The 26336-nt window shown below is 31.5% G+C and overlaps 1 protein-coding gene across 2 annotated transcripts in view; it reads right to left on the bottom strand.

The window, feature by feature from the left end:
- The window catches only part of LOC133610303 (breakpoint cluster region protein-like), a 115200-nt gene that overhangs the window by 1318 nt on the left and 87546 nt on the right, over positions 1–26336 (bottom strand). For both annotated transcript variants that reach the window (XM_061966468.1, XM_061966469.1), the window contains exons 16-22: positions 19460–19594; positions 15698–15757; positions 13511–13620; positions 11273–11412; positions 11024–11158; positions 8166–8271; positions 3334–3496 (exon numbers count right to left, since the gene is read on the bottom strand). In XM_061966468.1, the coding sequence (XP_061822452.1) occupies positions 3334–3496; positions 8166–8271; positions 11024–11158; positions 11273–11412; positions 13511–13620; positions 15698–15757; positions 19460–19594 (849 nt within the window). The remainder of the gene's footprint in view (positions 1–3333; positions 3497–8165; positions 8272–11023; positions 11159–11272; positions 11413–13510; positions 13621–15697; positions 15758–19459; positions 19595–26336) is intronic.

Here is a 26336-nt window from a genome sequence, read left to right as displayed (position 1 = left end):
GGGAGTCAAACTTTCACTTATTCTTTAATATACAATTATATGAATTATTAATTTCACATACATTATATTAATAGAATATGCAAATATATATTTGGTACCCCTGGTCTAAATATCAACAATATATCAACATAAAGAAAGTGTAAAGAATGTGTAAGGTTTAAAGAAGAGCAAATAAAGCGTACAGAAAGTGTGGATAAAGTGTGAAATGTAAAGAAAGCATAAAGAAAGTGTAAATAAAGTGTAAATAATGTGTCAGGTGTAAAGAAGTGTAAATAAAGTGTAAAGAATAGTAAATAAAGTGTAAAGAAGAGTGGATAAAGTGTGGATAAAGTGTAAATAAGTGTAAATAAAGTGTAAAGAAGTGTGGATAAAGTTTTATGAGAAGCGTAAATAAAGTGTAAAAAAAAAAGCGTAAATAAAGTGTAAAGAAGTGTAGATAAAGTGTAAAAAAGAGTAAATAAAGTGAAAAGAAGAGTAAATAAAGTGTAAATAAAGTGTAAATGAAGTGTAAGGAAGTGTGGATAAAGTGTAAAGAGGAGTAAATAAAGTGTAAATAAAGCATAAAGAAGTGTGGATAAAGTGTAAATAAAGCGTAAATAAAGTGTAAAGAAGTGTGGATAAAGTGTAAAGATGAGTAAATAAAGTGTAAGTAAAGTGTAAAGAAGTGTGGATAAAGTGTAAAGAAGTGTGGATAAAGTGTAAAGAAGAGTAAATAAAGTGTAAATAAAGCGTAAATAAAGTGTAAATAAAGCGTAAATAAAGTGTAAAGAAGAGTAAATAAAGTGTAAAGACGTGTAAATAAAGCATAAATAAAGTGTAAAGAAGTGTGAATAAAGTGTAAATAGGAGTAAATAAAGTGTAAATAAAATGTAAAGAAGTGTGGATAAAGTGTAAATAAAGTGTAAATAAAGCGTCAATAAAGCGTCAATAAAGCATCAATAACGTGTAAAGAAGTGTCGATAAAGTGTAAAGAGGAGTACATAAAGTGTAAATAAAGCATAAATAAAGTGTAAAGAAGTGTGGATGAAGTGTAAAGAAAAGTAAATAAAGTGTACATAAAGTGCAAAGAAGTGTGGATAAAATGTAAAGAAGAGTAAATCACATGTAAATAACTGGTAAATAAAGCGTAAATAAAGTGTAAAGAAGAGTAAATAAAGTGTAAATAAAGTGTAAATAAAGCGTAAAAAAAGTGTAAAGAAGTGTGGATAAAGTGTAAAGAGGAATAAATAAAGTGTAAATACAGTGTGAATAAGGCGTAAATAAAGTGTGAATAAAGTGTAAATAAAGTGTAAAGAAGTGTGGATAAAGTGTAAAAAAGCGTAAATAAAGTGTGAATATAGTGTAAATAAAGTGTAAAGAAGAGTAAATACAGTGTAAAGAAGAGTAAATACAGTGTAAAGAAGTGTGGATAAAGTGTAAAGAAGAGTAAATAAAGTGTAAATAAAGCGTTAAAAAAGTGTAAAGAAGAGTAAATAAAGTGTAAAGAAGTGTGGATCAAGTATAAAGAAGAGTAAATAAAGTGTAAAAAAAAAAGTTCAATAAGCGTAAAAAAAGTGTAAAAGGTGTAAAGAAGTGTAAATAAGGTGTAAATAAGTGTGGATCAAGTGTTAATAAAGTGTAAATAAAGTGTAAATAAAGTGTAAATAAAGTGTAAAAAAGTGTTTTAAAAAGTGTAAAAAAGTGTAAAGAGGAATAAATAAAGTGTAAATAAAGTATGAATATAGTGTAAATAAAGTGTAAAGAAGAGTAAATAAAGTGTAAAGAAGTGTGGATAAAGTGTAAAGAAGAGTAAATAAAGTGTAAATAAAGCGTTAAAAAAGTGTAAAGAAGAGTAAATAAAGTGTAAAGAAGTGTGGATCAAGTGTAAAGAAGAGTAAATAAAGTGTAAAAAAGTGTAAATAAAACGTAAAAAAGTGTTAAAAAGTGTAAAAAAGTGTAAAGAAGTGTAAATAAGGTGTAAAGAAGTGTGGTTCAAGTGTAAAGAAGAGTAAATAAAGTGTAAATAAAGCGTAAATAAAGCGTAAAAAAATGTGTACAAAAGTGTAAAGAAGAGTAAATAAAGTGTAAATAAGTGTGGATAAAGTGTAAAGAGGAATAAATAAAGTGTAAATAAAGTGTGAATAAAGTGTAAAGAAGAGTAATAAATAAAGCGTAAAGAAAGTGTGTACACAAAGTGTAAATAATGTGTAAGGTGTAAAGAATAGTAAATAAAGAATAAAGAAAGTGTAAGTGTGAAAAATAAGTATTTGGTATTAAAAAGGGGGTGTGGCCTGGTATTAAAAAGAGGGCGTGGTCTGGGCCAGGCAGACGTGTGCGGTGGATTTCTAGTAGATTGTGAAACAGAAACAGGATGTGACTGTAGCACACGGCAGCACTTGTTGACACGTGACTGTAGCACACGGCAGCACTTGTTGACATGTGACTGTAGCACACGGCAGCACTTGTTGACATGTGACTGTAGCACACGGCAGCACTTGTTGACACGTGACTGTAGCACACGGCAGCACTTGTTGACACGTGACTGTAGCACACGGCAGCACTTGTTGACACGTGACTGTAGCACACGGCAGCACTTGTTGACACGTGACTGTAGCACACGGCAGCACTTGTTGACACGTGACTGTAGCACACGGCAGCACTTGTTGACACGTGACCGTAGCACACGGCAGCACTTGTTGACACGTGACTGTAGCACACGGCAGCACTTGTTGACATGTGACTGTAGCACACGGCAGCACTTGTTGACACGTGACTGTAGCACACGGCAGCACTTGTTGACACGTGACTGTAGCACACGGCAGCACTTGTTGACACGTGACTGTAGCACACGGCAGCACTTGTTGACACGTGACTGTAGCACACGGCAGCACTTGTTGACACGTGACTGTAGCACACGGCAGCACTTGTTGACACGTGACTGTAGCACACGGCAGCACTTGTTGACACGTGACTGTAGCACACGGCAGCACTTGTTGACACGTGACCGTAGCACACGGCAGCACTTGTTGACACGTGACTGTAGCACACGGCAGCACTTGTTGACACGTGACTGTAGCACACGGCAGCACTTGTTGACATGTGACTGTAGCACACGGCAGCACTTGTTGACATGTGACTGTAGCACACGGCAGCACTTGTTGACATGTGACTGTAGCACACGGCAGCACTTGTTGACATGTGACTGTAGCACACGGCAGCACTTGTTGACACGTGACTGTAGCACACGGCAGCACTTGTTGACACGTGACTGTAGCACACGGCAGCACTTGTTGACATGTGACTGTAGCACACGGCAGCGGGGTGAAGGAAGGAGGGAGCAAGATGGCCGCTTACCTGCGCCATGACTTCCAGGGACCAGCTGTCCCCCATGCTGATTGGCTGGCTGGGGTTGGCTGGGATCTTACTGTCCTTCTCTGCAGGTCTCAGCAGCGTAGGACCGAACACTGTGGCCAAGTTATGGAGGGACATCTTGTTGATGCACTCCTTCTCCGCCACCCTGACAGTAAACATCATCACATCAACACCGTCTCCATGGCAACCATCTCACACTTCATTTTCATTAAACGCCACCATCATGTACCCCACTGGGCAAACTTACACTACTATTTATGATGTTGTACAACTAACTAAACTCACTAATTATCATGTTGTACAACTAACTAAACTCACTAATTATTATGTTGTACAACTAACTAAACTCACTAATTATCATGTTGTACAACTAACTAAATTCACTAATTATCATGTTGTACAACTAACTAAACTCACTAATTATGATGTTGTACAACTAACTAGACTCATTAATTATGATGTTGTACAACTAACTAAACTCACTAATCATCATGTTGTACAACTAACTAAACTCACTAATTATTATGTTGTACAACTAACTAAACTCACTAATTATGATGTTGTACAACTAACTAAATTCACTAATTATCATGTTGTACAACTAGCCAAACTCACTAATTATTATGTTGTTCAACTAACTAAACTCATTAATTATTATGTTGTACAACTAATTAAACTCATTATTTATGATGTTGTACAACTAACTAAATTCACTAATTATTATGTTGTACAACTAACTAAATTCACTAATTATGATGTTGTACAACTAACTAAATTCACTAATTATTATGTTGTACAACTAACTAAACTCATTAATTATTATGTTGTACAACTAACTAAATTCACTAATTATTATGTTGTACAACTAACTAAACTAATTAATTATTATGTTGTACAACTAACTAAACTTACTAATAATTATGTTGTACAACTAGCTAAATTCACTAATTATTATGTTGTACAACTAACTAAATTCACTAATTATTATGTTGTACAACTAGCTAAATTCACTAATTATTATGTTGTACAACTAACTAAACTCACTAATTATTATGTTGTACAACTAACTAAACTCATTAATTATGTTGTACAACTAACTAAACTCACTAATTATGATGTTGTACAACTAACTAAATTCACTAATTATCATGTTGTACAACTAACTAAACTAAACTAATTATTATGTTGTACAACTAACTAAATTCACTTATTATTATGTTGTACAACTAACTAAATTCACTAATTATTATGTTGTACAACTAACTAAATTCACTTATTATTATGTTGTACAACTAACTAAATTCACTAATTATTATGTTGTACAACTAACTAAATTCACTAATTATTATGTTGTACAACTAACTAAACTCACTAATTATTATGTTGTACAACCAGCTAAATTCACTAATTATTATGTTGTACAACTAACTAAATTCATTAATTGTTATGTTGTACAACTAACTAAACTCATTATTTATGATGTTGTACAACTAACTAAACTTGTTAATTATTATGTTGTACAACTAACTAAATTCACTAATTATTATGTTGTACAACTAACTAAACTAATTAATTATTATGTTGTACAACTAACTAAACTTACTAATAATAATGTTGTACAACTAGCTAAATTCACTAATTATCCATCCATCCATTTTCTACCGCTTATTCCCTTTGGGGTCGCGGGGGGCGCTGGAGCCTATCTCAGCTACAATCGGGCGGAAGGCGGGGTACACACTGGACAAGTCGCCACCTCATCGCAGTTCACTAATTATTATGCTGTACAACTAACTAAATTCAATAATAATTATGTTGTACAACTAGCTAAATTCACTAATTATTATGTTGTACAACTAACTAAACTCATTAATTATGATGTTGTACAACTAACTAAACTCATTATTTATGATGTTGTACAACTAACTAAACTCACTAATTATTATGTTGTACAACTAGCTAAATTCACAAATTATTATGTTGTACAACTAACTAAACTCATTATTTATGATGTTGTACAACTAACTAAACTCATTAATTATTATATTGTACAACTAACTAAACTCACTAATTATCATGTTGTACAACTAACTAAACTCACTAATTATTATGTTGTACAACTAACTAGACTCATTAATTATGATGTTGTACAACTAACTAAACTCATTAATTATTATGTTGTACAACTAACTGAACTCATTAATTATTATATTGTACAACTAACTAAACTCACTAATTATCATGTTGTACAACTAACTAAACTCACTAATTATTATGTTGTACAACTAACTAGACTCATTAATTATGATGTTGTACAACTAACTAAACTCATTAATTATTATGTTGTACAACTAACTAAACTTACTAATTATGATGTTGTACAACTAACTAAACTCACTAATTATTATGTTGTACAACTAACTAGACTCATTAATTATGATGTTGTACAACTAACTAAACTCATTAATTATTATGTTGTACAACTAACTAAACTCATTAATTATTATGTTGTACAACTAACTAAACTCATTATTTATGATGTTGTACAAATAACTAAATTCACTAATTATTATGTTGCACAACTAGCTAAACTCACTAATTATTATGTTGTAAAACTAGCTAAATTCACTAATCATTATGTTGTACAACTAGCTAAACTTACGAATTATTATGTTGTACAACTAACTAAATTCACTAATTATTATGTTGTACAACTAACTAAACTCATTCATTATTATGTTGTACAACTAACTAAACTCATTCATTATTATGTTGTACAACTAACTAAACTCACTAATTATTATGTTGTACAACCAGCTAAATTCACTAATTATTATGTTGTACAACTAACTAAACTCACTAATTATTATGTTGTACAACCAGCTAAATTCACTAATTATTATGTTGTACAACTAACTAAATTCATTAATTGTTATGTTGTACAACTAACTAAACTCATTATTTATGATGTTGTACAACTAACTAAACTTGTTAATTATTATGTTGTACAACTAACTAAATTCACTAATTATTATGTTGTACAACTAACTAAACTAATTAATTATTATGTTGTACAACTAACTAAACTTACTAATAATAATGTTGTACAACTAGCTAAATTCACTAATTATCCATCCATCCATTTTCTACCGCTTATTCCCTTTGGGGTCGCGGGGGGCGCTGGAGCCTATCTCAGCTACAATCGGGCGGAAGGCGGTGTACACACTGGACAAGTCGCCACCTCATCGCAGTTCACTAATTATTATGCTGTACAACTAACTAAATTCAATAATAATTATGTTGTACAACTAGCTAAATTCACTAATTATTACGTTGTACAACTAACTAAACTCATTAATTATGATGTTGTACAACTAACTAAACTCATTAATTATTATGTTGTACAACTAACTAAACTCACTAATTATTATGTTGCACAACTAACTAAATTCACTAATTATGATGTTGTACAACTAACTAAATTCACTAATTATTATGTTGTACAACTACCTAAACTCACTAATTATTATGTTGTACAACTAACTAAACTCATTAATTATTATGTTGTACAACTAATTAAATTCACTAATTATGATGTTGTACAACTAGCTAAACTCACTAATTATTATGATGTACAACTAACTAATTTCACTATTTATGATGTTGTACAACTAGCTAAATTCACTAATTATTATGTTGTACAACTACCTAAATTCACTAATTATTATGTTGTACAACTAACTAAACTCATTATTTATGATGTTGTACAACTAACTAAATTCACTAATTATTATGTTGTACAACTAACTAAATTCACTAATTGTGATGTTGTACAACTAACTAAACTCATTAATTATTATGTTGTACAACTAACTAAACTCATTAATTATTATGTTGTACAACTAACTAAACTCACTAATTATTATGTTGTACAACTAACTAAATTCACTAATTATTATGTTGTACAACTAGCTAAATTCACTAATTATTATGTTGTACAACTAACTAAATTCACTAATTATTATGTTGTACAACTAGCTAAATTCACTAATTATTATGTTGTACAACTAACTAAATTCACTAATAATTATGATGTACAACTAGCTAAATTCACTAATTACTATGTTGTACAACTCACTAAATTCAGTTAGTTAAAAAGGCAAATAATATCTCTCACAGTATTTTTTATTTTTTTTGCACCATGACTAGGGAAGCTTGTCTGCATTGGGTCATACAAGTAAATGCTGCGCTTAGAACCATTCAGAGTATTATTAAATTGTAGTATTATTACACTGGCCACTTTATGGCGACAAAATGGCAGCATCAAGGTCAGGCAAACTGAAGACGTCAGTGTGGACATCACTGGTTTAATATATTTATTATTCTTCATAAGATTGATTTCACAACCGTAAGGAATGAATCCATGTTTGTGATTCGTCACTTGTTAGAAAATCCTGACGTAACTACCATGTTTTCCGGACTAAAAGCCGTTACTTTTTCCCCAAGCTTTGAACCCTGCGGCCTATATAAAGGTGCAACTAATCTACAGATTTTCCTTTGCTAACGGATCAATTATGGATGGATTGAGCAAATAAATCTTGCAATGTACTAAATTGATCCACTTTAAGAAAGTGTTCAAACTCAAAGGATTTGCAAAAAAAAATACTTTAAATATGTTTCACCCAATTGTGCACAAAATCTGACATTTTTTTCATTTTGCTTCTGAAAACAAATACTGTAAACAAAAGCTGTTTCAGATTTTTAGTGTTGTTTTCATATCTCTGTGATGCGTTCAGGGGCCTGTTTGAAAGTGGTACCTCTTCAGGTGGTCTAGGAGGAAGAGGAAGGTGACCAGGTTGGGCTCGGGTAGCGACAGCAGCAGGTTCAACATGCAGCTCTCCTTGGCGACGCTGTCTGACAGAGCTGAGGACCACAAGATGGACGCATGGGATCATGGCAATGAAGAGGCCTTTTAACTTCAACAAGAACTTTACCCGGGTAAATAAAGTACCCGCAGTGTTTCCACCAAAAACTACCCGGGTAAATAAAGTACCCCCAGTGTTTCCACCAAAAACTACCCAGGTAGATAAAGTTCCTAGGAATCTATTTCAGTTCCTGGTAGCGAGGTCCATCTTTCTTAAAGCAACAGCGTAAAGGAAGTGTAAAGAAATTTTAAAAATGTTAAGAAAGTGTAAAAAGTACAAAGAAAATGTAAAAAAAACAAACACAAAGTTAGTGTAAAAACGTGAAAAAGTAAAAATAAAGTGTAAAGAAAATGTAAAACAACGTAAAGGAAGTGTAAAGCGTGTAAAGAAAGTGTTAAAAGCATAAAGTAAGTGTAAAATACTGAAATAAAGCGTAAAATAAGTGTATAAAGCGCAAATAAAGTGTAAACATGTAAAGACAGTGTAAAACAGAGTAAAGAAAGTGTATAGGGAGAGTAAAAAAGCATTACAAAAGCGTAAAAAAAAAACCTACAATAAGTATAAGGAAGTGTAAAGTGTAAAGAGAGTGTATAAAGCGTAAATAAAGTGTCAAACCCGTAAAGAAAGTGTAAAAAAACATACAGAAAGTGCAACGGGAGTGTAAAAAACGTGTAAAACAATTTGTTAATAAGGCGTAACAAAAGTGTTAAAAAAGCGTAACAAAAGTGTAACAGGAGTGATAAAAGTGTAAAGGAAGTGTTAAAAAAAGCGTAACAAAAGTGTAACAGCAGTGATAAAAGTGTAAAGAAAGTTTTAAAAAAGCGTAACGAAAGCAAATAAAGTGGAAAACAAATGTCAAGAAAGTGTTAAAAAAAAAAGTATACAAGAGTGTATAACACGTGAATAAAGTGTAAGACCTGTAAAGAAAGTGTAAAATGTTTTTAAAGAAAGTGTAAACATGTAAGGAAAGTTTAATGAGAGTGTAAAAAAGCTCAAAGAATGTGTAAAAAAAATGTAAAAAGTGTATAAAGTGTAAAAAACAAAAACAAAACATGTACAGAAAGTGTAACAGGAGTGGAAAAAAGTGGAAACAAATGCGTAAAGAGTGTATAAAGCGATAAAAAAAGTGTAAAACTTGTAAAGAAAGTGTAACAGGAGTGTAGAAAAGCGTAAAGAGTTTATAAAGCGTAAATAAAGTGTTAAAACGTAAATAAAATGTAAAAAAGTGTAAATAAAGCATATAGGAAGTGTAAAAAGCATGATAAAAGTGTAAAAAGGTGTAAAGAAAGTGTATAAAGGCATAAAAGAAAGAGTATAGAAATGATAAAAGTGTTTAAAAGAAGCATAAGAGTTTATAAGGTGTAAATAAAGTGCAAGACATGTAAAGAAAGTGTAAAAAACCATACAGAAAGTGTAACGGGAGTGTAAAAAAAAGTGTAAAAAAAAAAGTTAAAGAAGTGTAAAAAAAAGTGTTAAAATAGTGTAACAAAAGTGTAAAAAAAAGTGTAAAGAAAGTGTTAAAAAAGCGTAACAAAAGTGTAACAGGAGTGATAAAAGTGTAAAGAAAGTTTAAAAAAAGTGTAACGAAAGCAAATAAAGTGTAAAACAAATGTCAAGAAAGTGTTAAAAAAAAGTGTACAAGAGTGTATAACACGTGAATAAAGTGTAAGACCTGTAATGAAAGTGTCAAATGTTTTTAAAGAATGTGTAAACAGGTAAAGAAAGTGTATCAGGAGTGAAAAAACGTGGAAATAAATGCGTAAAGAGTGTATAAAGCGATAAGAAAGTGTAAAACATGTAAAGAAAGTGTAACAGGAGTGTAGAAAAGCGTAAAGAGTGTATAAAGCGTAAATAAAGTGGAAAACGTAAATAAAATGTAAAAAAGTGTAAATAAAGCATATAGGAAGTGTAAAAAGCATGATAAAAGTGTAAAAAAGTGTAAAGAAAGTGCATAAAGGCATAAAAGAAAGAGTTTAGAAATGCTAAAAGTGTTTTAAAGAAGCATAAAGAGAGTGTATAAGGCGGAAATAAAGTGGAAAATATGTTTAAAAAAGCGTAAAGAAAGTGTAAAAAGCATGATAAAAGTGTTTTAAAAAAGCATAAGAGTTTATAAGGCGTAAATAAAGTGGTAAAGAAAGTGTAAAAAAGTGTATAGGAAGTGTAAAAAGCATGATAAAAGTGTAAAGAAAGTGTATAGAGGCGTAAAATAAAGAGTATAGGAATGATAAAAGTGTTTCAAAAAAGCGTAAAAGAAAGTGTATAGAAATGATAAAAGTGTTTTATAAAGCGTAAAAAAAGTGTAATAACGCATAAAAGAAAGAATATAGGAATGATAAATGTGTTTTAAAAAAGAGTAAAGAAAGTGTAGAAGAATGATAAAAGTGTAAACAAAAAGCGTAAAGAAAGTGTGTAAAGACGTAAAAGAAAGTGTATAGGAATGATAAATGTGTTTTAAAAAAGCGCAAAGAAAGTGTATAAAGGTGTAAAAGAAAGTGTATAGGAATGATAAAAGTGTAAACAAAAAGCGTATAAAGACGTAAATAATGTGGAAAACATGTAAAGAAAATGTAAAAAAAAAAGTGTATAGGAAGTGTAAAAAGAATGATAAAAGTGCTTTAAAAAAGCATAAATAAAGTGTATAGGAAGTGTAAATAAAGTGTATAGGAAGTGTAAAAAGAATGATAAAAGTGTTTTAAAAAAAGCATAAATAAAGTGTATAGGAAGTGTAAAAGAAAGAATAAAAATCTTACAGATGCCGCCTGCAAAGTTGGGGTAGAGCTCGTCGGTGAAGAGCGGTTCAGGAAGCTCGCGGAAGTAAAGCTTCAAGGTGCCGGCGATGGCGTTGACGTCCATCTCGCTCATCATGACAGAAACATCTTTGTTGTCTGCCAAGAAGGAGGAGGGCATGAAGACAAGAACAAGAAGAGAAACATCTTAGTTGTCTGCCAAGGAGGAGGAGGGCAAGAAGACAAGAAGCAGAAGCAGAAGAGAAGACTCACTGCTGTCAAAGGCCGTCTTCAGGGCTTGGATGTCCGTGGCCACGCCCGACACTCGGTAGATGCCCACCTCCTCCATGCCCCGCCTCTCGATCTCCTCCAGGCACTGTCGCACGATGTAGGGCACCTTGGAACGCTCACGTCTTTTTGTTTGAAACCAACCAAATAACTCCATCAATAACATCAGTGAAATCAATCAATGAAACCAATCAATAACATCAGTGAAATCAATCAATGAAACCAATCAATAACATCATGGAAATCAATCAATGAAATCAGTGTAATCGATCAATGAACTCAATCAATAACATCAGTGAAATTAATCAATGAAATCAACCAAATAACTCAATCAATAACATCAGTGAAATCAATGAAACCAACCAAACAACCCAATCAATAACATCAGTGAAATCGATCAATGAAACCAATCAATAACATTAGTAAAATGTATCAATGAAATCAAACAAATAACTCAATCAATAACATCAGTGAAATCGATCAATGAACTCAATCAATAACATCAGTGAAATCAATCAATGAAACCAATCAATAACATCATGGAAATCATTCAATGAAATCAGTGTAATCGATCAATTAACTCAATCAATAACATCAGTGAAATCAATCAATGAAACCAATCAATAACATCATGGAAATCAATCTATGAAATTAGTGTAATCGATCAATGAAGTCAATCAATAACATCAGTGAAATTAATCAATGAAATCAACCAAATAACCCAATCAATAACATCAGTGAAATCGATCAATGAAACCAATCAATAACATCAGTGAAATGTATCAATGAAATCAAACAAATAACTCAATCAATAACATCAGTGAAATCGATCAACGAACCCAATCAATAACATCAGTGAATGAACTCAAAAAATGTAAACAATCAATGAACTCAATCAATAAAATCAATCAATGAAATCAATCAGTTAAGTCCTTAAATGAAACCCGTAAATGTAATCAATCAATGAACTCAATCAATAAAATCAATCAATGAACTCAAAAAATGTAATCAATCAATGAACTCAATCAATAAAATCAATCAATGAACTCAAAAGATGTAATCAATCAATGAACTCAATCAATAAAATCAATCAATGAACTCAAAAAATGTAATCAATCAATGAACTCAATCAATAAAATCAATCAATGAAATCAATCAATGAACTCAAACAATGAAAGCAATCAATGAACCCAATCAATAAAATCAATCAATGTAATCAATCAATGAAATCAAACAATGAAATAAATCAATGAACTCAAACAATGAACTCAAAAAATGTAATCAATCAATGAAATCAAACAATGAAATGAATCAATGAACTCAAACAATTAAATGAATCAGGTAAATGAATCAGGTAAATGAATCAGGTATATGAATCAGGTAAATGAATCAGGTAAACGAATCAGGTATGTGAATCAGGTATGTGAATCAGGTAAATGAATCAGGTATATGAATCAGGTAAATGAATCAGGTATATGAATCAGGTAAATTAATCAGGTAAATGAATCACGTATATGAATCAGGTAAATGAATCAGGTAAATGAATCAGGTAAATTAATCAGGTATATGAATCAGGTAAATGAATCAGGTAAATGAATCAGGTAAATGAATCAGGTATATGAATCAGGTAAATTAATCAGGTAAATGACTCAGGTATATGAATCAGGTATATGAATCAGGTAAATGAATCAGGTATATGAATCAGGTAAATTAATCAGGTAAATGAATCACGTATATGAATCAGGTAAATGAATCAGGTAAATGAATCAGGTAAATTAATCAGGTATATGAATCAGGTAAATGAATCAGGTAAATGAATCAGGTAAATGAATCAGGTATATGAATCAGGTAAATTAATCAGGTAAATGACTCAGGTATATGAATCAGGTATATGAATCAGGTAAATGAATCAGGTAAATTAATCAGGTATATGAATCAGGTAAATGAATCAGTTATACGAATCAGGTAAATGAATCAGGTAAATTAATCAGGTAAATGAATCAGGTAAATGAATCAGGTATATGAATCAGGTAAATGAATCAGGTATATGAATCAGGTATATGAATCAGGTAAATGAATCAGGTATATGAATCAGGTAAATGAATCAGGTAAATGAATCAGGTATATGAATGAGGTATATGAATGCGGTAAATGAATGAGGTAAAATAATCAGGTAAATGCAAGTAAGGAGTGTAATGAATGAGTAGAGAGAAAAAGACTGACTTGGTGACAGTAGAGATCTTGACTCCAAACACTCCCATGGGTCTCCTTGAAGGCATCTTCTTCAGACTCAACTCTCTGCTGGTGAACTTCATGGACACTTTCACTTCCATCTGGGACAGGAAGTACACCAGCAATGTTACACACCTACACTTCCTGTTACACCTCACTACTACTATATAATACTGTAACATTTACTATATAATACTGTAACATGTTACTACTACTATATAATACTGTAACATTTACTATATAATACTGTAACATGTTACTACTACTATATAATACTGTAACATTTACTATATAATACTGTAACATGTTACTACTACTATATAATACTGTAACATTTACTATATAATACTGTAACATTTACTATATAATACTGTAACATTTACTATATAATACTGTAACATATTACTACTACTATATAATACTGTAACACATTACCATTACTATATAATACTGTAACATGTTACTACTACTAAATACTGTTCCATACGTGAACTTGATGGACACTTTCACTTCCATCTGGGACAGGAAGTACACCAGCAATGTTACACACCTACACTTCCTGTTACACGTCACTACTACTATATAATACTGTAACATATTTACTATATACTACTGTAACATGTTACTACTACTACATAATACTGTAACACATTACTACTACTATATAATACTGTAACATATTACCATTACTATATAATACTGTAACATATTTACTACTACTATATAATACTGTAACATATTACTAATACTATATAATACTGCAACATATTACTACTACTATATAATACTGTAACATATTACTACTACTATATAATACTGTAACACGTTACTACTACTATATAATACTGTAACATATTACTACTACTACATAATACTGTAACACATTATTACTACTATATAATACTGTAACATATTACTACTACTATATAATACTGTAACATATTACTATTACTATATAATACTGTAACATGTTACTATGACTATATAATACTGTAATATATTACTACTATTATATAATACTGTAACATATTACTACAACATAATAATACTGTAACATATTACTACTACTACATAATACTGTAACATGTTACTACTACTATATAATGCTGTAATATAGTACTACTATTATATAATACTGTAACATATTACTATTACTATATAATACTGTAACATGTTACTACTACTATATAATACTGTAATATATTACTACTATTATATAATACTGTAACATATTACTCCAACATAATAATACTGTAACATATTACTACTACTACATAATATTGTAACATGTTACTACTACTGTATAACACTGTAAGATATTACTACTACTATATAATACTGAAACATGCTGCTACTACTACTATATAATACTGTAACATATTACTACTACAACATAATACTGTAACATATTACTACTACTACATAATACTGTAACATAGTACTACTACTACTACTACACAATACTGTAACATATTACTACCACTACTACTACATAATACTGTAAAATAGTACTACTACTACTACACAATACTGTAACATATTACTACTACTACTACATGATACTGTAACATAGTACTACTACTACATGATACTGTAACATAGTACTACTACAACAACATAATACTGTAACATATTACTACTACTACTACATAATACTGTAACATGGTACTACTACATAATACTGTAACATATTACTACTACTACTACTACTACTACATAATACTGTAACATGGTACTACTACATAATACTGTAACATATTACTACTACTACTACTACTACATAATACTGTAACATAGTACTACTACTACATAATACTGTAACATATTACTACTACTACTACTACATAATACTGTAACATAGTACTACTACAACATAATACTGTAACATATTACTACTACTACTACTACTACATAATACTGTAACATAGTACTACTACTACATAATACTGTAACATATTACTACTACTACTACTACATAATACTGTAACATAGTACTACTACAACATAATACTGTAACAATGTACTACTACAACATAATACTGTAACATACTACTACTACAACATAATACTGTAACATATTAGTACTACAACATAATAGTGTAACAAAGTACTACTACTGTACAATAGTGTAACATAGTACTACGACTGTATAATAGTGTAGGAGTAGGACTGACACACCTCAGTCATAGGGATGATGGTCCTCTGCCACTCTTTGCCTTGCAGCATTTGTGGCACCAGCTGAATAATAACACACACATCATTAATGTCATAGAAACATACTTTTATCACACACACACACACACACACACACACACACACACACACACACACACACACACACACACACACACACACACACACACACACACACATATATATATATATATATCGTCAACAGTGCTTATAAAAATGCAAAATCATATTTTACATAACCATCAAAGGTTGAACAATATTTGTTTTTGTTTTTTTTCGTCTTTTTGTTAGTGAATGATTTACCTTTTGAAGAGATGTGTTAAAAATATAGGTAACACTTTAGTATGGGCAACATATTCACCATTAATTAGTTGCTTATTAACATGCAAATTAGTAACATATTGGCACTTAATTAGTCATTATTAAGTATTTATTAATTCCTTATTCGGCATGGCCTTATTATACAACAACCCTAACCCTAACCCTAACCTCAACCAAATAATTCTAAATTAAGTCTTTGTTACTTACAATATGTTCCCCTAGTGTCCAAATAACGCTTAATTAAGTCTTTGTTACTTACAATATGTTCCCCTATTGTCCAAATAACTCTTAATTAAGTCTTTGTTACTTACAATATGTTACCCTAGTGTCCAAATAACTCTTAATTAAGTCTTTGTTACTTACAATATGTTCCCCTAGTGTGCAAATAACGCTTAATTAAGTCTTTGTTACTTACAATATGTTCCCCTAGTGTCCAAATAACTCTTAATTAAGTCTTTGTTACTTACAATATGTTACCCTAGTGTCCAAATAACTCTTAATTAAGTCTTTGTTACTTACAATATGTTCCCCTAGTGTCCAAATAACTCTTAATTAAGTCTTTGTTGCTTACAATATGTTCCCCTAGTGTCCAAATAACTCTAAATGAAGTCTTTGTTACTTACAATATGTTCCCCTAGTGTCCAAATAACGCTTAATTAAGTCTTTGTTACTTACAATATGTTCCCCTGGTGTCCAAATAACGCTTAATTAAGTCTTTGTTACTTACAATATGTTCCCCTAGTGTCCAAATAACTCTTAATTAAGTCTTTGTTACTTACAATATGTTCCTTTAGTGTCCAAATAACTCTTAATTAAGTCTTTGTTACTTACAATATGCTCCTTTAGTGTCCAAATAACTCTTAATTAAGTCTTTGTTGCTTACAATATGTTCCCCTAGTGTCCAAATAACTCTTAATTATGTCTTTGTTACTTACAATATGTTCCCCTAGTGTCCAAATAACTCTTAATTAAGTCTTTGTTACTTACAATATGTTCCCCTAGTGTCCAAATAACTCTAAATTAAGTCTTTGTTACTTACAATATGTTCCCCTAGTGTCCAAATAACTCTTAATTAAGTCTTTGTTACTTACAATATGTTCCTTTAGTGTCCAAATAACTCTTAATTAAGTCTTTGTTACTTACAATATGCTCCTTTAGTGTCCAAATAACTCTTAATTAAGTCTTTGTTGCTTACAATATGTTCCCCTAGTGTCCAAATAACTCTTAATTAAGTCTTTGTTGCTTACAATATGTTCCCCTAGTGTCCTAATAACTCTTAATGAAGTCTTTGTTACTTACAATATGTTCCCCTAGTGTCCAAATAACTCTTAATTAAGTATTTGTTACTTACAATATGTTCCCCTAGTGTCCAAATAACTCTTAATTAAGTCTTTGTTACTTACAATATGTTCCCCTAGTGTCCAAATAACTCTTAATTAAGTCTTTGTTGCTTACAATATGTTCCCCTAGTGTCCAAATAACTCTAAATTAAGTCTTTGTTACTTACAATATGTTCCCCTAGTGTCCAAATAACTCTTAATTACGTCTTTGATACTTACAATATGTTCCTTTAGTGTCCAAATAACTCTTAATTATGTCTTTGTTACTTACAATATGTTCCCCTAGTGTCCAAATAACTCTTAATTAAGTCCTTGTTACTTACAATATGTTCCCCTAGTGTCCAAATAACTCTTAATTACGTCTTTGTTACTTACAATATGTTCCCCTAGTGTCCAAATAACTCTAAATTAAGTCTTTGTTACTTACAATATGTTCCCCTAGTGTCCAAATAACTCTTAATTAAGTCTTTGTTACTTACAATATGTTCCCCTAGTGTCCAAATAACTCTTAATTAAGTCTTTGTTGCTTACAATATGTTCCCCTAGTGTCCAAATAACTCTAAATTAAGTCTTTGTTACTTACAATATGTTCCCCTAGTGTCCAAATAACTCTTAATTACGTCTTTGATACTTACAATATGTTCCTTTAGTGTCCAAATAACTCTTAATTATGTCTTTGTTACTTACAATATGTTCCCCTAGTGTCCAAATAACTCTTAATTAAGTCCTTGTTACTTACAATATGTTCCCCTAGTGTCCAAATAACTCTTAATTACGTCTTTGTTACTTACAATATGTTCCCCTAGTGTCCAAATAACTCTAAATTAAGTCTTTGTTACTTACAATATGTTCCCCTAGTGTCCAAATAACTCTTAATTAAGTCTTTGTTACTTACAATATGTTCCCCTAGTGTCCAAATAACTCTTAATTAAGTCTTTGTTGCTTACAATATGTTCCCCTAGTGTCCAAATAACTCTAAATTAAGTCTTTGTTACTTACAATATGTTCCCCTAGTGTCCAAATAACTCTTAATTACGTCTTTGATACTTACAATATGTTCCTTTAGTGTCCAAATAACTCTTAATTATGTCTTTGTTACTTACAATATGTTCCCCTAGTGTCCAAATAACTCTTAATTAAGTCCTTGTTACTTACAATATGTTCCCCTAGTGTCCAAATAACTCTTAATTACGTCTTTGTTACTTACAATATGTTCCCCTAGTGTCCAAATAACTCTAAATTAAGTCTTTGTTACTTACAATATGTTCCCCTAGTGTCCAAATAACTCTAAATTAAGTATTTGTTACTTACAATATGTTCCCCTAGTGTCCAAATAACGCTTAATTAAGTCTTTGTTACTTACAATATGTTCCCCTAGTGTCCAAATAACTCTTAATTAAGTCTTTGTTACTTACAATATGTTCCCCTAGTGTCCAAATAACTCTTAAATAAGTCTTTGTTACTTACAATATGTTCCCCATACTAAAGTGTTACCAAAATATAAAATCACCAACATGAATGCTTTGTGGCAGAATTAAATGTTCTTATAGTTTTTCCACTACATTTTTAATTGGAATATTTCATGTCCAATTTAGAAGAAATGGTCTAATTATGTCATTGGCAGAGATTTTAACGACATCGACAAACGACACGCTCTTGAAGAAACGCGTTTTATTTGTGATCGTTTCATCATCAGGTCAGGTATTTTTCATCACGCAATCTTTTTTTGGGGGGGGGGGGGGGCAAACAAAAGCTGCAGTCGGGGATGACATCATACGTGTAGTAACATGTGACACCGCCAGAGGGCGCCACAATTCACGCGTGCAGCAACACAAAGGCCGCATTGTTATTGTTAGGACTTTATTTGTGGACAGGAATATGGTTTTCTTTTGAAGACATTTAAAGAGTGCTGCACATATACATATATATATATATATAAATATCTATATGTGTACATATATAGTAGTTTTTTCTCTCTTTGTGGTAGTATTGATGTACTATGTAAATATTATGATTGCATCATCGATGGAAAGAATGATGTCATGGGATGTTTTGCCGTTGCAGAGTGACAAGAAGGTGTCCCTACCGGGATCTGTCCTTTGGCGATGATGCGGTCGGCGCCGTCTCCTCCGTCCTCTTTGTTGTGCTTGCTCTTGTTGTAGCACTTCTCGTAGCAGAGCAGCCTCAGGGTCTGCGAGCCCTCCAGGTCGATCTCGAACTCCTGACGGACAGCATCGCGTATGTCAACAACATCATGTATGTACATCAACATCATGTATGTCAACAACATCATATATGTCAACAACATCATGTATGTACATCAACATCATGTATGTCAACAACATCATATATGTCAACAACATCATGTATGTACATCAACATCATGTATGTCAACAACATCATATATGTCAACAACATCATGTATGTACATCAACATCATGTATGTCAACAACATCATGTATGTCAACAACATCATGTATGTCAACAACATCATATATGTACATCAACATCATGTATGTCAACAACATCATATATGTCAACAACATCATGTATGTACATCAACATCATGTATGTCAACAACATCATGTATGTCAACAACATCATGTATGTACATCAACATCATGTATGTCAACAACATCATGTATGTCAACAACATCATATATGTCAACAACCTCATGTATGTCAACAACATCATGTATGTACATCAACATCATGTATGTCAACAACATCATGTATGTCAACAACATCATATATTTCAACAACATCATATATGTCAACAACATCATGTATGTCAACAACATCATGTATGTCAACAACATCATATATGTCAACAACATCATATATGTCAACAACATCATGTATGTCAACAACATCATGTATGTCAACAACATTATGTATGTCAACATCATATATGTCAACATCATGTATGTCAACAACATCATGTATGTCAACATCATCATGTATGTCAACAACATCATATGTGTCAACAACATCATGTATGTCAACAACATCATGTATGTATATCAACATCATATATGTCAACAACATCATGTATGTCAACAACATCATATATGTCAACAACATCATGTATGTCAACAACATCATGTATGTCAACAACATCATATATGTCAACAACATCATATATGTCAACAACATCATGTATGTCAACAACATCATGTATGTCAACAACATTATGTATGTCAACATCATATATGTCAACATCATCAAATATGTCAACAACATAATGTATGTCAACAACATCATGTATGTATATCAACATCATATATGTCAACAACATCATGTATGTCAACAACATCATATATGTCAACAACATCATGTATGTCAACAACATATATGTCAACAACATCATATATGTCAACAACATCATATATGTCAACAACATCATGTATGTCAACAACATCATGTATGTCAACAACATTATGTATGTCAACATCATATATGTCAACATCATGTATGTCAACAACATCATGTATGTCAACATCATATATGTCAACAACATCATATATGTAAACAACATCATATGTGTCAACAACATCATGTATGTCAACAACATCATGTATGTCAACAACATCATGTATGTCAACAACATCATATATGTCAACAACATCATGTATGTCAACAACATCATATCAGTCAACAACATCATGTGTCAACAACATCATCTTTTTCAACAACATCATATATGTCAACAACATCATGTGTCAACAACATCATGTATGTCAACAACATCATATATGTCAACAACATCATGTATGTCAACAACATCATATATGTCAACAACCTCATGTATGTCAACAACATCATATATGTCAACATCATATATGTCAACAACATCATATGTCAACAACATCATATATGTCAACATCATATATGTCAACAACATCATGTATGTCAACAACATCATGTATGTCAACAATATCATATATGTCAACAACATCATGTATGTCAACAACATCATATATGTCAACAACCTCATGTATGTCAACAACATTATATATGTCAACATCATATATGTCAACAACATCATATGTCAACAACATCATGTATGTCAACAACATCATATATGTCAACAACATCATGTGTCAACAACATCATGCATGTCAACAACATCATATATGTCAACAACATCATGTGTCAACAACATCATGTATGTCAACAACATCATATATGTCAACAACATCATATGTGTCAACAACATATGTGTCAACAACATCATGTATGTCAACAACATCATATATGTCAACAACAATGTATGTCAACAACATCATGTATGTCAACAACATCATGTGTCAACAACATCATGCATGTCAACAACATCATGTATGTCAACAACATCATGTGTCAACAACATCATGCATGTCAACAACATCATATATGTCAACAACATCATGTATGTCAACAACATCATGCATGTCAACAACATCATATATGTCAACAACATCATGTATGTACATCAACATCATGTATGTCAACAACATCATGCATGTCAACAACATCATATGTGTCAACAACATCATGTATGTCAACAACATCATGTATGTATATCAACATCATGTATGTCAACAACATCATATAAGTCAACAACATCATGTATGTCAACAACATCATGCATGTCAACAACATCATGTATGTCAACAACATCATATATGTCAACAACATCATGTGTCAACAACTTCATGCATGTCAACAACATCATATATGTCAACAACATCATGTATGTCAACAACATCATGTATGTCAACAACATCATGTATGTCAACATGTATGTCAACAACATCATGCATGTCAACAACATCATATATGTCAACAACATCATGTATGTCAACAACATCATGTATGTCAACAACATCATGCATGTCAACAACATCATGTATGTCAACAACATCATATATGTCAACAACATCATGTATGTCAACATCATATATGTCAACATCATGTATGTCACATCATGTATGTCAACAACATCATGTGTGTCAACAACATTATGTATGTCAACATCATGTATGTCAACAACATCATGTATGTGTATCAACATCATGTATGTCAACAACATCATGTATGTCAACAATATCATATGTATGTCAACAACATCATGTATGTCAACAACATCATATATGTCAACAACATAATGTGTCAACAACATCATGTATGTCAACAACATCATGTATGTCAACATCATATATGTCAACATCATGTATGTCACATCATGTATGACAACATCATGCATGTCAACAACATCATATATGTCAACAACATCATGTATGTCAACAACATCATGTGTCAACAACATCATGTATGTCAACAACATCATGTATGTCAACAACATCATGTATGTCAACAACATCATGTATGTCAACAACATCATATATGTCAACAACATCATATATGTCAACAACATCATGTATGTCAACAACATCATGTGTCAACAACATCATGTATGTCAACAACATCATGTATGTCAACAACATCATGTATGTCAACAACATCATATATGTCAACATCATGTATGTCAACATCATGCATGTCAACAACATCATATATGTCAACAACATCATATATGTCAACAACATCATATATGTCAACATCATGCATGTCAACAACATCATATATGTCAACAACATCATGTATGTCAACAACATCATATATGTCAACATCATGTATGTCAACAACATCATATATGTCAACAACATAATGTATGTCAACAACATCATGTATGTCAACAACATCATGTGTCAACAACATCATGCATGTCAACAACATCATGTATGTCAACAACATCATGTGTCAACAACATCATGCATGTCAACAACATCATATATGTCAACAACATCATGTATGTCAACAATATCATGCATGTCAACAACATCATATATGTCAACAACATCATGTATGTACATCAACATCATGTATGTCAACAACATCATGCATGTCAACAACATCATATATGTCAACAACATCATATGTGTCAACAACATCATGTATGTCAACAACATCATGTGTCAACAACATCATATAAGTCAACAACATCATGTATGTCAACAACATCATGCATGTCAACAACATCATGTATGTCAACAACATCATATATGTCAACAACATCATGTGTCAACAACTTCATGCATGTCAACAACATCATATATGTCAACAACATCATGTATGTCAACAACATCATATATGTCAACAACATCATGTGTCAACAACTTCATGCATGTCAACAACATCATATATGTCAACAACATCATGTATGTCAACAACATCATATATGTCAACAACATCATGTATGTCAACAACATCATGTATGTCAACATGTATGTCAACAACATCATGCATGTCAACAACATCATATATGTCAACAACATCATGTATGTCAACAACATCATGTATGTCAACAACATCATGTATGTCAACAACATCATGCATGTCAACAACATCATGTATGTCAACAACATCATATATGTCAACAACATCATGTATGTCAACATCATATATGTCAACAACATCATGTGTGTCAACAACATTATGTATGTCAACATCATGTATGTCAACAACATCATGTATGTGTATCAACATCATGTATGTCAACAACATCATATGTATGTCAACAACATCATGTATGTCAACAACATCATATGTATGTCAACAACATCATGTATGTCAACAACATCATATGTATGTCAACAACATCATGTATGTCAACAACATCATGTATGTCAACAACATCATATGTATGTCAACAACATCATGTATGTCAACAACATCATATGTATGTCAACAACATCATGTATGTCAACAACATCATATATGTCAACAACATCATGTGTCAACAACATCATGTATGTCAACAACATCATGTATGTCAACAACATCATGTATGTCAACAACATCATGCATGTCAACAACATCATGTATGTCAACAACATCATGTATGTCAACATCATATATGTCAACATCATGTATGTCACATCATGTATGTCAACAACATCATGTGTGTCAACAACATTATGTATGTCAACATCATGTATGTCAACAACATCATGTATGTGTATCAACATCATGTATGTCAACAACATCATGTATGTCAACAACATCATATGTATGTCAACAACATCATGTATGTCAACAACATCATATATGTCAACAACATCATGTGTCAACATCATGTATGTCAACAACATCATGTATGTCACATCATGTATGTCAACAACATCATGTGTGTCAACAACATTATGTATGTCAACATCATGTATGTCAACAACATCATGTATGTCAACAACATCATATGTATGTCAACAACATCATGTATGTCAACAACATCATATATGTCAACAACATCATGTGTCAACAACATCATGTATGTCAACAACATCATGTATGTCAACAACATCATGTGTCAACAACATCATGTATGTCAACAACATCATATATGTCAACAACATCATGTGTCAACAACATCATGTATGTCAACAACATCATATATGTCAACAACATCATGTGTCAACAACATCATATATGTCAACATCATGTATGTCACATCATGTATGTCAACAACATCATGTGTGTCAACAACATTATGTATGTCAACATCATGTATGTCAACAACATCATGTATGTCAACAACATCATATGTATGTCAACAACATCATGTATGTCAACAACATCATATATGTCAACAACATCATGTGTCAACAACATCATGCATGTCAACAACATCATGTATGTCAACATCATGTATGCCACATCATGTATGTCAACATCATGCATGTCAACAACATCATATATGTCAACAACATCATGTATGTCAACAACATCATGTGTCAACAACATCATATATGTCAACATCATGTATGTCACATCATGTATGTCAACATCATGCATGTCAACAACATCATATATGTCAACAACATCATGTATGTCAACATCATGCATGTCAACAACATCATATATGTCAACAACATCATGTATGTCAACAACATCATGTATGTCAACAACATCATGTATGTCAACAACATCATGTATGTCACATCATGTATGTCAACAACATCATGTATGTCAACAACATCATGTATGTCAACAACATCATGTATGTCAACAACATCATATGTATGTCAACAACATCATGTATGTCAACAACATCATATATGTCAACAACATCATGTGTCAACAACATCATGTATGTCAACAACATCATGTATGTCAACATCATGTATGCCACATCATGTATGTCAACATCATGCATGTCAACAACATCATATATGTCAACAACATCATGTATGTCAACAACATCATGTGTCAACAACATCATATATGTCAACATCATGTATGTCACATCATGTATGTCAACATCATGCATGTCAACAACATCATATATGTCAACAACATCATGTATGTCAACATCATGCATGTCAACAACATCATATATGTCAACAACATCATGTATGTCAACAACATCATGTATGTCAACAACATCATGTATGTCACATCATGTATGTCAACAACATCATGTATGTCAACAACATCATATATGTCAACATCATGTATGTCACATCATGTATGTCAACATCATGCATGTCAACAACATCATATATGTCAACAACATCATGTATGTCAACAACATCATGTGTCAACAACATCATATATGTCAACATCATGTATGTCACATCATGTATGTCAACATCATGCATGTCAACAACATCATATATGTCAACAACATCATGTATGTCAACATCATGCATGTCAACAACATCATATATGTCAACAACATCATGTATGTCAACAACATCATGTATGTCAACAACATCATGTATGTCAACAACATCATGTATGTCACATCATGTATGTCAACAACATCATGTATGTCAACAACATCATATATGTCAACAACATCATGTATGTCAACAACATCATGTGTCAACAACATCATGTATGTCAACAACATCATGTAT

The sequence above is a fragment of the Nerophis lumbriciformis genome, linkage group LG11 (assembly GCF_033978685.3).
Source record: "Nerophis lumbriciformis linkage group LG11, RoL_Nlum_v2.1, whole genome shotgun sequence".
Classification (NCBI taxonomy): Eukaryota; Metazoa; Chordata; class Actinopteri; order Syngnathiformes; family Syngnathidae; genus Nerophis; species Nerophis lumbriciformis.
The sequence above is the reverse complement of the archived record's forward strand: the minus strand, read 5'-3'. Positions and strand labels throughout refer to the sequence as shown.